The sequence below is a fragment of the Hoplias malabaricus genome, chromosome 14 (genome assembly GCF_029633855.1).
Source record: "Hoplias malabaricus isolate fHopMal1 chromosome 14, fHopMal1.hap1, whole genome shotgun sequence".
NCBI classification, from domain to species: domain Eukaryota; kingdom Metazoa; phylum Chordata; class Actinopteri; order Characiformes; family Erythrinidae; genus Hoplias; species Hoplias malabaricus.
Genome location: NC_089813.1, coordinates 16,614,797 through 16,630,642, shown reverse-complemented (window position 1 = coordinate 16,630,642; position 15,846 = coordinate 16,614,797). Strand labels below are relative to the sequence as shown.

At 36.8% G+C, this 15,846-nt stretch overlaps 1 protein-coding gene and 1 non-coding gene across 2 annotated transcripts in view; both read right to left on the bottom strand.

Annotated features, from left to right (window-relative positions):
* Positions 1–2,039: 2,039 nt before the first annotated feature.
* The window catches only part of LOC136665741 (guanine nucleotide-binding protein G(s) subunit alpha), a 32,377-nt gene continuing 18,570 nt past the window's right edge, over positions 2,040–15,846 (bottom strand). The window contains exons 5-12 of the mRNA XM_066643446.1: positions 11,952–12,049; positions 11,467–11,521; positions 11,223–11,296; positions 9,635–9,693; positions 7,868–7,988; positions 7,635–7,765; positions 5,881–5,948; positions 2,040–5,033 (exon numbers count right to left, since the gene is read on the bottom strand). Coding sequence (XP_066499543.1) covers positions 4,887–5,033; positions 5,881–5,948; positions 7,635–7,765; positions 7,868–7,988; positions 9,635–9,693; positions 11,223–11,296; positions 11,467–11,521; positions 11,952–12,049 — 753 coding nt within the window. The 3' untranslated portion in view covers positions 2,040–4,886. The remainder of the gene's footprint in view (positions 5,034–5,880; positions 5,949–7,634; positions 7,766–7,867; positions 7,989–9,634; positions 9,694–11,222; positions 11,297–11,466; positions 11,522–11,951; positions 12,050–15,846) is intronic.
* On the bottom strand, positions 6,166–6,323 carry LOC136666650 (U1 spliceosomal RNA). Its single transcript, XR_010795409.1, has one exon. It is a non-coding gene; the product is annotated as a U1 spliceosomal RNA (small nuclear RNA).

Sequence of the window (15,846 nt, the reverse complement as noted above, 5' to 3'; positions counted from 1 at the left end):
CCAGACTAAGACACCATTTTAAAGGCTTAGGAAACCATTGCAGGCGTTTTGTGTTGATTATTCTAATTTTCTGAGATGATTACTTTTGGATTTTCATCTCACTCTGTCTTTAATGTATCTATATATGAGTTTGACATTTGAAGTGGATTACTGAAATAAATTAACTCTGATGATATTCTAATTTATTGAGATGCACCTGTATTTCCTCTACTGGATCTCGAAAAATGCCAATAATAGAATAAGAGAATTTATCATGTGAGGTACATTGAAACATTTTAAAAAAATATATTGAATGTGGTGCCATACTTGGAAAGGGTTACATACCTTCCCACATTATATCCCCATTTAGTGTCAAATAGTGCCACTCCATTTGCCATACACTCAAATCTGATGTGTGTGTGTATACAAACATATTCCCAGATCTCGTTTTTTTTCTCCCTTCGGTGGTTCTGGGCAAATAATGTATGCAGTGTGACATGTGAACTACACTCTGCAATTGCAGAATTTCAGAATTGTAGTGTAGTAAGTGACAGTAAGTGTAGAAACTAGGTGTTGATCATACTGTTATTGTTGATTGAGATATACGTGCGCATAGACATCTATTTTATCAGCTCCACTTAGCATACGGGTGCACTCCATTGCACTACACACTTGTTAACCACCTTTCACCGAGTTCTTCATATGGTCAGGACCTCCACAGGGCAGGCTGAGTTGTGATGCGCAAGTGTTTGTTGCTCTGGTACTAGTGGATCAGGCACAGCAGAGCTATGCTGGAGGTTTTAAACACTGTGCCCTGTCACCGTCCACATTATTAAAAACACCTCCTTTGTTTTTCCACCTTGTAGATGCAGACAGTAGCACAGATGTTGCTACAGTTTACGTTGGTCATCATCTAGTTCCTCATCAGTGGACACAGGATGCTTCCCACAAACTTATGTACACACACATGATCAGCCATATAAGTAATTCCACCTCGTTTCTACACTCACTGGCCACAGAGGTTCTCTTTAAAGTTCTACAATTACAGACAGCATTCTCAGGGCTGCAGAGACACTGGCATTGCACTGGTCCAAGTGGCTCAGACAAAGCAGTGCTACTGGAATTTTTAAACCACTCAGTACCACTGAAGGACTAGAGGACGACCAACACAAACTGTGCAGCAACAAATGACCTTTGGTCTCTGGCTTTACACCTACAAGGTGGACCAACAAGGCAGGTGTCTCTAATAGTGGACAATGTGCGGAAGTGTTCATAAACTCTTGCAGCACTGCCTTGTCTGATCCACACTTACCAGCACAACACACACTGTGTGTCAATTCCATTTTATCTCATCTCTACCACTTAACTAATCTGCCCATTTTGCCTAAGGGTAGGGTGTTCTTGTTGGGATAGAGGGGTAGGGTTAATGGTTAGGGTTTCATGGACCTTGAAACTGATTTTTGGGAGGCACACTCCAAACAAAGCAATATTAATTCCTCTGGAATCCTATACACGTATACTCAGTTTAAAATCTAGGATACCTCGTGTATTACCTTTGTTTTAAAGTTTAATTTAAATTGTATGCGAAGGCTAGTGCTGCAGAAGCAGAAATCCATAGGAAAGTAATTGATGTGATTAAGCTCCTCCCTCATTGTTTTCATTTGATTATACTAAAACTGACTCCTCCCAGTAGGAGGTACAACCTAAACCTAAACTTTACCCCAACCCCCCACGGAGTTGGATGCGGTCTGACATCACCCTGTGGATTTGTGGTTCTGCGGTGAGGAGCACTTGTGTAATATGACCCTTAACTACAAAAGCATTCAACATCACTAGGAGCATGCTCCTGTCTCTGTAGTGCAGTAAGTTTACTGTTCCACCTTAAAAGGTGAAGCAATTACATTCTGAGGCTACAGCAATATATTTTTATTTATGGAATTGAAAGCTTTAAAGAAAATTCTACAGAATAATAAACTTCACGTCATAGAAGAGTCACGAGTGGGTGATAAAAAATGTGTCGAAAGCCTCTGAAGGAGTTTGATGCCCTTAATTTAACTAAAGCCCAGAAGCCCTCCTCTGATATCACTGCAGACTGGCAGTGCTGCTGCTGATTCATCAGACTCTTTAACGGGGTGCCCCCCTTGCGTAGAGAAAGTGACACTAGAAATGAATGGTTAGGGGTAAAAAGAAAGAAATGGAATTGGGCTTAATTCACCACCACTATGTCAGTGCAGTGCTGAGAACGATCCATCACCCAAATAACACCTGTTCTATGGTGTTCCTGGGGATGGTAGAACAGGGCCTAAAACGTATGCAGAACAACGGGTAGTCTAATTGTTGGACTATAACAATCTTTCCAACTGCAGGGCCAAAAGATTCTGGACAACTAGGCCCAGGTTACGGTTTATTTTTCTATGACTAAATCAGAGAATGATGTGCTTTTTGCAGACTAACATTACACTCAGTAAGTACTGCAAACGAAGGTGGCGAAAAGAAGGGGCTTACCTATGAAAGCTTGGAGGATTTGTGGAGGACGAGGTATGTTATAGCTACTTGCATGTCTTAATGATACACATTTTTAAAAACATATGGAGAGGTTGTACTTTCCGCTCAACTACAAAATAAATGAATAAATAAATGTGCTGAAGAATAACTTCTTTTAAAGACTTAAAGATCCAATCAGCATATCCTTATGTCATTTAAGCCCTCCCACAGAACACTGTCTGAGTCTGGTTAGCTGGGTTTGTAAGTATTCTGTGCCGAACCGTGCCTGTGCAGAAAAACCACCAGGGCAGTACCTTCCATTATCAGAAAAAAAAGAAGCTAAAGTGAACGTGTATGGTCAGTGAAGTGGAGAAAAATAGACATAATTGTAGAAACAAGGAGGTGGTTTTATTGTTATGGCTGATCAGTGTATATGTGAATCAAATCAGCCATACCTTCTTAGGGCTTGAATACTGAACGACTGCATGAAGTGTAACTCCCCTCTGAGACACAGTCAAGAATGACTCAAAACAGGATTATTTTTGTTTCTTCTTTAGTTAGGAAAAAAATGAAATTAATGTAGAAACAAGCCAGGTTTTGCATTTGGACACCCCTCCCCTCATCCCCTTTAACCTTAAAGCTAAAACTGAAATAAAACAGTAAGGAAACTCCCTGCCCCTCCTCCCCAGGAACAGGATTGCAGTTGCAGTAATGCACAGTAACATGAAGTGCACAAATGGATGATGTTTCCTTGATTCTATTAAAGCTGAAAAATCAAAGTTTGTTTATACATCCATATTTGTTCTAATTATTTCTCTCTTTTGGGGGGAATATGGATGTAAAACAAGTTGTAACACAACATGAGAGGAGCAGCGGCATGGAGGAAGAGAAAAAACGGAGAGAGAAAGAGTGGGGGAGAGAGAGCAAGAGAGAGAGAGTGGGGGAGAGAGAGAGAGATCAAGAGAGAGACGCTCAGGATGGTCAACTGATTCCCCATGGGAAGGGTGGCTAAGAGGCCAAGCGTTACAGCGCAGAGACATACCTTACGCCTTTAGCTCTTTTTTTGTTCTTTTTTTTTTTTCTTTTTTTTTTTTTTCCTTTTTTACACGCAGTGATGTGATCAAGGCACAGGGATCTTCTACAAGTTTTTTTTTCAATAAAGTACAAAATAATACATTTTACAGTCTGTACAAGAATAATAGTCCAGCAGTAAAATAGAGACACAGATAGAGAGAGATACAGGGAAGAGGAATGAGAGGAAGTGAGAGAGAAAGCGAGGGAGAAGGAGAAAGAGGAAAAGATTGAGAGAAACAAGAGTCGGAAAAGGAGGACTAGAAGGATGATAAGAGGGACCCAAAAGAAATATGGCAGAAGGGAGCAGTGTTCCATTGGCAAAGTCTTCTTTCCCTCTTTTTTTTTTCTTACTAGATATTTTTTTTCCAGAGGCAAGAGTGCTGTCAATCAAATTATTTGCATTAAATTAGATGATCAAAGAAGGTAGTGGGGATGCGGAGTGGAGAGCTGTGATCATTCCAATGTTCGAGTTCATCATTCCGAAAGCACCTTAACAAGTCTCACGCAACCAAGTCTCAATTTTGTCCCTCTTGTTTACTGCAGTCTGTCCTGCTCTCTCACAATTCAGTGAGCAACCAAGTCTTTGTAAGAGAGGAGGCGAACAGATAAGCCAATCGGTGGCAACCAAGCAGATCCAGCCAATCAGAAACAGCCAGGCACAGTCATGTGATACAGGACCAGGGTAGGGTCATCACAAATCAGCCGTCAACAGTACTGCCGGGGTTTAGCTGTGTGTTGTGTGTTGTGTGTGTGTGTATATGTGTGTGAGCACTGTACGCGATTTTAGCACACACCCTGACCGGTGGGCGAGCATATACGAGAAGGAAAAATGAGAAATTGTGAGCTATGTTTTTGCAGGTGTATACTTTTTTTTTTTTTTTTTTTTTCCTTTTTTTTGGTGTTAAATGTCAGGTAGAGCTATTGTGGCTACGCGCCTGTGTGTTGCATCTACTTGTGCAAATGATATGAATGAACTTTGTCTCAAGGTCCATATGCGTGCAGTCAACTGTCTAGAAATGGGGCTGCTGCGTCAAATGGATGCTGCAACTTATTTTTATTTAAATTGTTTTTGGTTGGGTTTTTTTTTGTTTGTTTGTTTTGTTTTTTGGTCCCCTGACAGCATGGCTCTCCTGGGCAACAGTGTCTATGTGTGTATGTATGTGTCTATGTATGTATGTATGTATGTATGTATGTATGTATAAGGGGCCCAGCATAAGAGCAGGTCAGCAGGTAATGAGAGTGAGTCACATCCTCTCCCTTTAGACCATCAGCTCTTAGGCAATCCATCACTCGCAACCTCCTTCAATCACAAGGGCTTTTAAAGTCTGTCGGTTAAGAAGATCCTCCAATCACAAGAGCTCGTACTGACGGAGGTGCATCCTCTGGATGATGTCGCGACAGTCGTTAAAGACACGGCGGATGTTCTCCGTGTCTACTGCGCAGGTAAAGTGTGGGTAACAGTAGTGCCTGCCGTCTCCACTCGCTGTGCTGATCCTCTGATGATGAGAGCAGAGAGAAGACAATGTGATGAAGGAAACGGTGCATAATTTGATCAACACAAAATCTAAATGTCAGTACTGTTCTTGTTCAGCAGAAACAGATTTAACATGCCAAGTCTGTGGCACAATGTTGCCAACCTGCAGCACACGTACCCTTAGGGGTACACCTAATAATGATGGATGTGTATCAAAACATGCTGACATTAACGTAATTTAATCTCAATTTCTTGATATAATAAACATACTATTGATTCATTAGTGTTAAAATTTATGCATGTGTGCGCAATATCAGCAAAGGATACACAAAGTATCAAGTATTAGGCATTTTTAAAAAAAATGGTAATGTTTCTTATGGTATTATTCACTTAATCATTTAATTTCAGTAATATAGCATCCTTTTTATTTAGCATTCACTTTTAATTCTAATTTTTAACAGCTGTTTGGAACATTTTTTCCTTTCAATCTTCTTTTAAACCTATATTTACCATTTAATATGGCAAAATATATTAACTGTAAACAATACAAGTAAGATTAACAAAATGCTACACTATTATGATAACCATAGCCTAATTTTTGTGTGTTTTTGTTAGTGCTAAAAAACACAAAATAGAAAGAAAGCAGCCTTGTCCAAAGAACACTCTTTGATAGCTCCAAGTCGATGTGCTAGTCAGATTTCCTCTGTTGGAGTAGGTTTTACAGTTAAATTTGGTGGAGTAGAGAGTTCAGAAATGTCCTTTAAATTTGTTCAGTCAAAACACTTTTGTTTAATGTGGGAAAAGGTTATTAAAATATAATGAGTATACACATTCAATACTGTTGCAGAGTTTAGTTCACATTAACTCACCAGGAATTCATCCCGGATAAAGTATTTCGCCCTTGTGACTCGTGGATCCTCTCCTGCCTCAGGGGATGCTGAAGGAAGAGAAAACTGTTGTTACAATAACACTTCCAAGGATAAGGTGTGAAATCTTTTGGTTGGTTTCCACTAAGGTTTGTGTACTTATTCCTCTGTGAAATTGTGTGTGGGGTTTTGTTTTTCCCCAGCCATAGATTTCTATTGCCAGTCAAGGGGATCGAACTGAAAACCTGCTCCTCTAACCACTAAGTCATGTCTGTCCTGCTAAAACTGTCAGGGGAAAACATGAACAGTCCCAGACTACCAGACATTTTGCAGTTAAGATTCCCACATTTGGAGAATTCGCAAGGGTCAGCACAACCAGAGTGCAACGGCTGAGCCTCGCCTTGAGTGCGCCACCTTCCATATCATGGTGTCTCCCTTGCCAGTATTAATTGTGAAGGACGAAAAGACTATTTTGGAAGCATCCTCCAAATCTCTCATAACTAAGGCTGTATTATTTCTCTATATATGAAGGGTACTTCTTTGGGAAAGCCCTTAATGGTTTAACAGAGGACAGCTACATCCCAGTTAGTCTGCAGCCTAGGATTTGAGAACCAGCTTACATCTAGTAATTAAATTATCATCAGTAGTCTTCAAGACTTATTTTACTATCCTGGAATATCAACAAGTGCAGAAGATACAATGTGTACTGACAATTCTAAGACAAGATAGAAGCTGAATTTTGCAGTTTTTTTGACTTGCTATGCATGGCATTCTGAAGAGGAGAGCTGCCTATTAGGCTCAGAAATCTAAGTTGACTACTTCCCTTGAAGGATTTTTAAAAATATATTTTCTTTGGTAAATAGTATTGAGGTTTTTCTTTTTTCCTCCCAAAGAAAATAACCAAGTTACATTACCACAGTAAACAAAACATTTCTAGGCCAAATGTTGTATCTCCTAAATCCACTAGAGGGCACTCTACAATATAAAGTGACCCCGAAAAGCAGTGATTTTTAAGCTCAGGTTCATGGCAAAAATTGTGTTGAAACGTGTACACCAGCATAATTTAACATATCTAAGAATAAGTTATGAATAAAACCTCTATATCAGTGCTATCCCACTGTAATTACATTCTTCAGAATGCATGTGCAGTGAGCTAAACTAATAACTAAACTATTATTTTACTCTTTCTAATGCCAGCAATGATAGGTCTTTCTCAAATTTTGGTAGCTGTCAAGTGATAAAATACAGGGCTTGCACACATTTTTAAATACACACTTTCTACAATGAAATGTGCACTTTTTAAATATAAGTATAATTTGATCATTTTATTTTGACATCACTACTGAAGAGCAATGTGTCTCTAGGGTCTACAGACAGGACTGTGTTCTCTACTGCTAGTGTTACTGTGTGTCTACTGCACAGGTGGAAACTAACAAGCATGATCCACAGGATCACTCAATATGGTGCTAAAAATAATTTTCTGAACCGTGGATACTGCGCATTAGAAATGATTTTCCACAGCAGGGGCAAAAATATATTTACTGAACTAAGGTTCATAGGAACGGCTTTCTCATGTAGTGTGTGGAGGGGTGTACACTGCCTTCAATGTAATAAAACATAATAAAAATAAATAAATAAATACACAGCCTCCTTCCTGTTCAATCAGACTCAAGCAAGGAATTCAAAGACTCCCTCTAGTGGACATACATTATACTGTGCATATTATATTACTGAGCGTGTGTGCAACTGTGCCTCACCGTCATCCGGTGTGGTGTAGCGAGCAAACTCTGGAAAATATTCCTCAATTTTTGACTTTCCTGCCAAGACCTTCTCTGCTAAGAGGTCCTGCTTATTCAGGAAGAGAATTACAGAGATAGTTCGCAACCATCTGAGGAGAATGTGGGAAACAGAAAAGGTTAATTATGAATTAATGATTACTGACAGTCTAATAACACACTGTGAGCGCATTTGCTAGTAACTGCAGATTCACCTGTTGTTCCAGATGTTTTTGAAGAGGTTAAGTGCTTCTTGTAAGCGGTTGGTTTGATTGTCTTCTCGGATGACCATGTTATAGCTACTGCTGGCCACCACAAAGATGATGGCAGTTACATCTGAAAGAAAATATATAAACATAGGATGCCTCAGGTTAGAATTTTATACTTGCTAATATATTGAGTGTTTTAAAGAAATTTAAAAAAAAAAACAAGTAAACAAAATACAGAAATTTAATTTTATATTTTTTGCTCCTGGGCTCCCCTACAGTTGAAGAGAGTACTTCACTTTTACAGCACTGTCCTGAATTCAGGAGAGGTTGACCCCTATAAGTGCTAAGCCAAGAGAAGCAATGACAGAGACTTTACTAGCATCACAATGAATTTGAATCTATCATTGTAAAGTTTATACATATATTAAAAAAAGAAAAAACAACTAAAAAAAAAGTTTGTGTTAAAATGGATAACAAGGAAACAATGTCTCTGAGGCGAAGCGCTAAATAGCACTCCTTGTGGCAACAGAATCTGGCTGCAGACAGGCACTGCTTCCGTGACGTCACATACGCACAACAACAGAAACAACAGTGGAGAGGTTCTGTTTGGTTCTTTCTGCTTGTCTTAAAACGGTGTCATCTTTATGAAGTTCTGGTGCTATATATGATGACCATATCATTAGTGTAATGACTTCTGGTGCTATACATGACAACGGCTAGAGAAATACCACTGAATGTGCTTCATGCAGCAGAGCAGTAGCATGCTATTTCTGCTAATAAAACAGACCCTGTAAGTCTTTGTAGTTTTATTTGGTGTTTTTTTTTTTTTTTAAAGAAACCAAATATCAATATTTTTTCAGCATAGAGTAACTATGCATATAATGCTTTTAATAGACATATGCACTTTTTATTGCTCTTGCAATAAAACAGTTCGGTTTTGTTAAACTCAATTCTTTTCTTGAGCTCAAACTCGACAATCAGTATGACAAAGCTAATGTCCATTCAGTGTCAGTCTTACAGCTCAACAGTACATGTTTTGTTTTTGCTCTTCAGAGTTATAGGATTTACTCATGGTAGTTAGTTTTCTAAATCCCTGTGTCATTACTAAAATCCATACTGGACAAAGTTAAGATTTATTCGGTGCAATGTTCATATCCTTGTACCAAAGTGTGGTCACTTGAGATTTATTTAATTTTATAGAAATATGAGGAAAATGGTACTAAATCTCAATTTTTTTCCTATTTATTAAACCACAGTTCTGATAACTTAATAAAATTTTTTATATTGAATTTAAATACAAAAATGAAAACAGCTAAAACACAACTTGCTTTAAAATAAATAATTTGCCAACACCAAAACCCTAATGTTGCAAAACATGTTAGAAAAATACTACAAACCTTTCCCCCATAAAGCTAATATTACACCAGCCGATACACTGCTTAACTCAGTGTCGTCTTTCACACAGATTGCACATGTGAAGCACAAATGTATTCCTCAACAGACACAACGTAATCTAGTTTCTGTAGCAGAGAGTGCCGAGCAGAGAGCATGTGAAACAGAGAGTGCACATCTGCAGCCAGACCCTTTTACCTAACCTAACCATGAGCATGGCAGAAAGAGTGCTGCCTGAGTAAAAATTCCTAAACAAAAATAAGTCAATTTTTTGACACAAAAAATCAATAAGCTAGTTCCATGAGGCGGTTTACATGTAAAACCAAGGCAACACGTACAGACGTCCTATTTAGAGTAGCAGAATATATGTGATATATTTACCATTAAAACACTGGATCCATTTCCGCCGCTCATCTCTCTGGCCACCCACATCAAACATGCTGAGGGGAGAAACAAGCATTTTATGCATGAACTTATACGCTGAATAGTTGTCTACACTGCCCACTTAGAAAATCGAAAACGCTTCTGTACTGTATAATTCTATAATACAAACTTAGTGTGTGAACAGGTAAGCTGGTCTCCAATACAGAAACACAAGGTCTTCATAATTCATCACGCTGAAGAGAATGAAGGATATAGCTACACCACCAATAAGGTCACCCATTGAGGTGGTAATTATTTTGGCAGTTTTAATAGGCTCCTGGTATTCAGAACAATGCATCAACAAGGCAAGTTTTTTTTAATACTTCTTCAAAAAAAATATTTTTTTCATAAAAAAAAAAAATTGATCAATAAAGAAAAAAGTTGGGCTAAAACGTCATTTGTAAAATGACTTAATTACAGGAGATTTTTGTTGGGGGCATGTTGGCCATCTTTTAGACTTCAGAGAATGCAGCATGACTTGTTATGGATCTACAGCATGCCATCATGCAAGTTTCCACCTAGCACTTGTTGACAGTTAAAAAGGTGGTTGCTCTTTATTGCTAAAATCTTATTCCTAAAACGCCAGTCATTAACACTTCTTGTCTAGTTTTGTATATAAATCCCTTTTTGCCAGTAACTTCAAATCCTAAACTTGTGCTTCATGAGAATCTCTCTCTATCTATCTAAACACACTTTATTTATTTATTTTATTATTTATTTAAATCAACATACACTACCAGTATAATTATAATTCCATCGTGTTGATCTTATATTTTATTTTACATTTGAATATTCATTATTAAAAGCTTCAGTCTTTGGGGACAGTGTGATTATTTTTTTTTTTAAATTTGTAACATCAATCGACATCACTGAAACCCACCAACCACCCTATAAATCTAGAAAGTCCCTATACAAGTGCAACCATAAATAAACAATTATTGTTGATGTTGCTGGCAGATTTCACTGGTCTGCATTGGACTGTCTCTTCTAAGAAAATAAACACTTAAATCAATCATCTTGTCATTTCTATAAATTTGTTATAGTTAAGATAACTGATCACGTGAGATATATATATATATATATATATATATATATATATATATATATATATATATATATATATATATATATATATATATATATATATATATTTGTAATCATGGAATCATGTATATATTTTTGTAATCATGGAAATTACTCAATAATGGAAGAAAAGATCTTTCCAGATGTCTATTACTTTAGCAACAAGATATTTCGAGTATCCAAGATTTAAGAAATCAGTAATTTGTGTTTTATATTTGCATCAAATTTATATTTAAATTTATTTAAAAGATTGACAGTTTATGTCTTGTGATATCTATAGGTGACACTGTAGTATATTCATACATGCAGTCAAATACCATGATTATTCTCACTCGTACTCAGATTGGTGCAGTCCAAGCAAAGACATGAATTAATGATAACTTTCTTTAATGAAAAGCCTGAACCTGAATATATATTAACAAAAGTTTTTTTTTTTTTTAGATTTTATCACTGGTCTACTTACTGGAAATTCACTTTGTCCACTTGGAATCTTGTTTCAAATATACCAGAGGTGAGAACTCTGCATCTGAGCAGGTCCTGTACGAAACAAATACAGAGACACAGAGAGAAACAGATGACGGGTCACACAAAGCCTTTAGTTACAGAGATAGCTACAGGATTAACACTGTAGAACTAATTTAATTGAGAAAAATATGAAAATACTTTAGTGCACACATGATGAATGGCTTGAAATAGAGGTTACCCACCTGGTCAGACGGTGTGTAGTCACTCTGCTGAACAATGTCTATTTTGTCTAAAAAGCTAAAAAGGAAAGAACAGAAATCAGCTAAAATAATTTTTGAAAATGTTACAGTTTTCTGTGCACTGTACACCAGCTTGTACTACGAGCAGACAAGGAATTAAAAAACAGCCAATTTGCCAGATGTTCTTTCAACAGAATTTCTTATATAAGCTGTGCGCTTTGTCAGTGGTTTCAAAACTATTTTTAAATTTGGAATTTTTGCCTCGTGAATAAATGAACATTTCACATATCAAATAACCAAGGACACATCAGTTTTGATTTTGAAATAGAACGTGTGGGAAGCATGTGTTGTCTAAATAATTATAACGATGTTAAGCCTCATCAATTCATAAATTAAAACATGTGGCATGAAAGATTTTACTGATACCATAAAAATTTAATTACAAAACACATTGACGAGGTTAGTGTACTGAAAACGGAGGTACTCACTACTGTGCGCAATCGATCAGCTGATACTCATTGGAGCGCTCATAACAAGCCTTCACTCCTTCGTCTTGCCATAGAGTCTTTGTATGCTCATAAAACTCCTGAGAAAGGAGACAGAAAGGGGGGAAAGAGAGAGAGCTAGTTCAGTTAAAAAAATAAATTAAAATAACCTCACTTGATCTCAAATGATGTGGTTATGCAGTCCGTTTATTCAATTATTTTTTAACTAAATAAATAACAGAAAATATATCAACTTTTATTGTTCAGTGTACAAAATCATAATTTTTCCCACCAGGAGCACAGTTTAGACCTGTACATTTTGGCAAGGCATAGTTATGTGGACCAAAGTAGACAATGTTTATATATTATTGAGTGAATTTCAGAAAATGTTTGGTTAGCTTACATCAAACAGGGGAGCACCATATGCATTTGGTATTTATAGTATTTAAAAGCAGTTTATTTTGGATTTAAATTACAAGCTTACAAACATTCAGTTACAAAATGGACATCAGTCCAAGCCTTCAGTTTCAAAGAAAGACTGTGGAACAACAAAATAGCCCCCAACATTAAATGGGACAAACAAACACACACACCATATTTAGCCATCACCACCAACAAGCACTAAACCTTCAGTTAAATCAAGATAGCAAATCAAAATACACTTAGTCACACGCACACACACACAAAACAAATTCATATTTTCTGGGCCAGGATAACGCCCTCTCTCCCTGATAAAACAGAACTGGGCCCCTGATCATGTGTCTAGAAGACAGAGGACTCCTTTATGGGCTGTCACATGTCCTCTCTACACTAGCCCCATGCTACACTAATTCCAGCTTGCTGTAACACAGGGCACTGCCCGTCGGCACCTGCATCAATGGCTTACTCAGTCTCTGTTCTTTTTTCTCCCACTCATCTAATATAATCCATGTCTTAAAAGGAAAAAAAGTATTTAGGAGTAGGTTTCCTGAGGCACGTACAATTCATTTCTCTTCTGGTTCAGGGCGCCACAGTCCAATTATTAAGCTACTCTCGAAATAACTTAATGAAGCTCTACTTTTTATTTTCTATACAATTAGACATTAGGATTTTCTCCCATGTTTATCACTTCAAGTACTGTTAGCTTAATTTGAAAGTCACTGTTTCCACCAACTGGCATTGCAATTTATGATGTAAATAATGCAAGCCAGGTAAATGTTCTTACTGTGCAGCTGGATGCTGAAGCAAATCAAAAGGTCATTCAAAGGTGTGGAACTATGACATCAAAAGTGCAGTACAAGTATATGTAAAAGTGAAATAAAAGTGTGTACAAGTAAAACTGCTCATGTAGGAGAATATTGTGGCAAGTAAAAACACACTCAGAACCGTTTAAATAATTAAAACGGGCAGGTTTGTTAATTAAAAGTGTTTCACTCAACTGACCACAAAAAAAAAAAAAAATAAATAATAATAAAAAAAAACATGATTTGAGCACCACACCTTTTAACAAATCTTATTTTAAAACTATTTTACAAACTATAATATATAGAAACAATGCTTAGAATTTTTGCTTACATGGTATGTCTTTGAGAAGCTTCTGTCACGTTTATGTTTAATCCTGTTACCAGAAATCTCAGTAGAGGATTGTTCGTTTTTGCTTTATTTGATTAATAACTGAATGAAAATCCCTCACAACACACACACACAAAAAAGGTTTGTTTACGTTATACAAGAGGATTGCAACCTGGCTCATATTCTATTTTATTTATTATTTTTTTACCATTTACCGTTTCTCAGTTTAAAGTGAGATTGAAGCAAGAGGAAGATTAGCCTTGCCCATGCACAGACATACAAACACGTCTTTGCATTACTGAAGTTCTGATGTAGTCCGTTCTGTTATATAGTGATGTTCCCCCCACCACGCACACACATCTAGATTTTTATATCTCTATCATTTAAGAATAGATTTATGAATAAAGCATTTTCACTGTTTTAGAATTTACAGTTAAAATTTAAATATAATAAGTAGTTCTTGGTAAATTCTGTTTTCAAGCAGCAAATGAGTTCCTCTCCGTCACGATTCATTCTCAGCTCATGAGGATTCTAAATTCTATGCTCCACCAGAAGGAATTTACATTTAGATATTTTCAGACCAGAAGATAAAGCACAAAAAGTTTACCATATATATTTTCTTTTTCCATCAAATTCTCCCCACACCACAAGGGAGCAGTATGCCAACACTATCAGCTAACCTAATTCTTCTCTCCCAAATGAGGACTAACACTGGATGCTAAAAATGGCCACGACTAGCAAAGTTTACAGAAAAGGATAAAATCTATGAGTTTCTGGACATGCTTTAATTTAAAAAGAAAAAGAAAAAACAATGAAACCTTCTCATTATAAAGTGCTGTGTTTATTTACAGTTCACGATGGTTTTGCTTGTCTCCCAAATGAAAGCGGGGAGTCAAATCACAAAAATCTGATTCTTCACCATGTGCCATGTATAGCTAGGTCCTACTTATGTATCCCTGGCAACTCAACATCATCTGAGTGCCTCCTCTCTACAGAAGGCAATTTAAGGAAAGGAAGAAAGGGCAGAAAAAAAAGTCAGCCTTAGTCCAGAACATGTGACATGTTGTCATTTTACTCTGTAGTGAAAATTCCTGTAGAAATAGGAAGAGGTTGTTATACCTTAGGTGCTGGTAGGCACTGTAATCTACAAATTATAGTCGTCCCCCCCCCCTCTTCTTTTAGGTATTGTGTTTTTACATATTTTTCCCCCAATAAAACCAAATATTCAAATATTTCGAGCAAGCCCTAACCAATACTCAAATGATAAAAAAACAAACAAAAAAAAACTCATCTTGGTGCGACCCATCTTGGAAGACATTTGCACCAAGAATAGGTAAATATCTTAAATGCTAATATATTAACAGACCTAAAAATACAAATAATATATGATAATAGTAGTAGTTATACTCCATATTTTATGCACCATAAAAATCTACCTGTGAAGCATATAATGCATTGAAACAGTAAATGGTACGTTAGCTGTGTATGTGTGTACAATGCTATTGGGGCCTACAGGCTAATTGTCTGACCCAGAGGATTATGGGAGCCCGGAGCACTTGAACACCATGAAAACTCCTGAGGCTGTTAATGAATAGGGGGAAACTAAAGGGACCAACTCTTCTTTCACTTTAAATCCCTAAACAACTCAATTTACACATATGGAACATCCCAAAGGAGCTGGCTATTAGAGAAAAGCAGTACCCTTAGTGGAAATGATTCAGTTTGAAAACAATCCTGCAATAGGAATTTTATAGTGACTGTACAATTTTACTTTTGAATTTAAGTATTAACTCTTGCCAGTCCATTAGGTCAGGAACAGAAAAAACACAAGCACAAACAAGGAAATGCTAACCAAGCAATGTGCTAGCAATACTAACCATACTATGTACTAACACTATGTTTTGTCCTTTCTAGGTATCAGCACTGGCCCTTGTGAACAGTGTCTGAGTTCAAGGGGAGTTTGGACTCTAACTCATTTTGTACTAGCTAGGATACACATTCTGTCTGAACACTAAAGGACATTTGTAAGATGCTCTGGAAAGAGAATCTGCTAAATCCTGTAAATGCAGATGTAAATGAACCACAAAGTTGGAAAACGTAGCCCATTACATGTGTGGGGCACAGCTGCCTATTATTAATTTTTTTTAATTATTACAATTTTATCCCTGAATTTGAAGTCATTAAGAACTTATTTTCAATTTACAATGTCAAGCATATGGCTTTTAGAGTGCAAATCAGTGAACCTTTAAAAGGAACACTATGTAAGTTTTTTTTTTTTTTTTTTTTTTAATATTACATGGTTTTACTTCAAAGTTAAAATATACCTCTTTTTTAAACACAGCTCCTG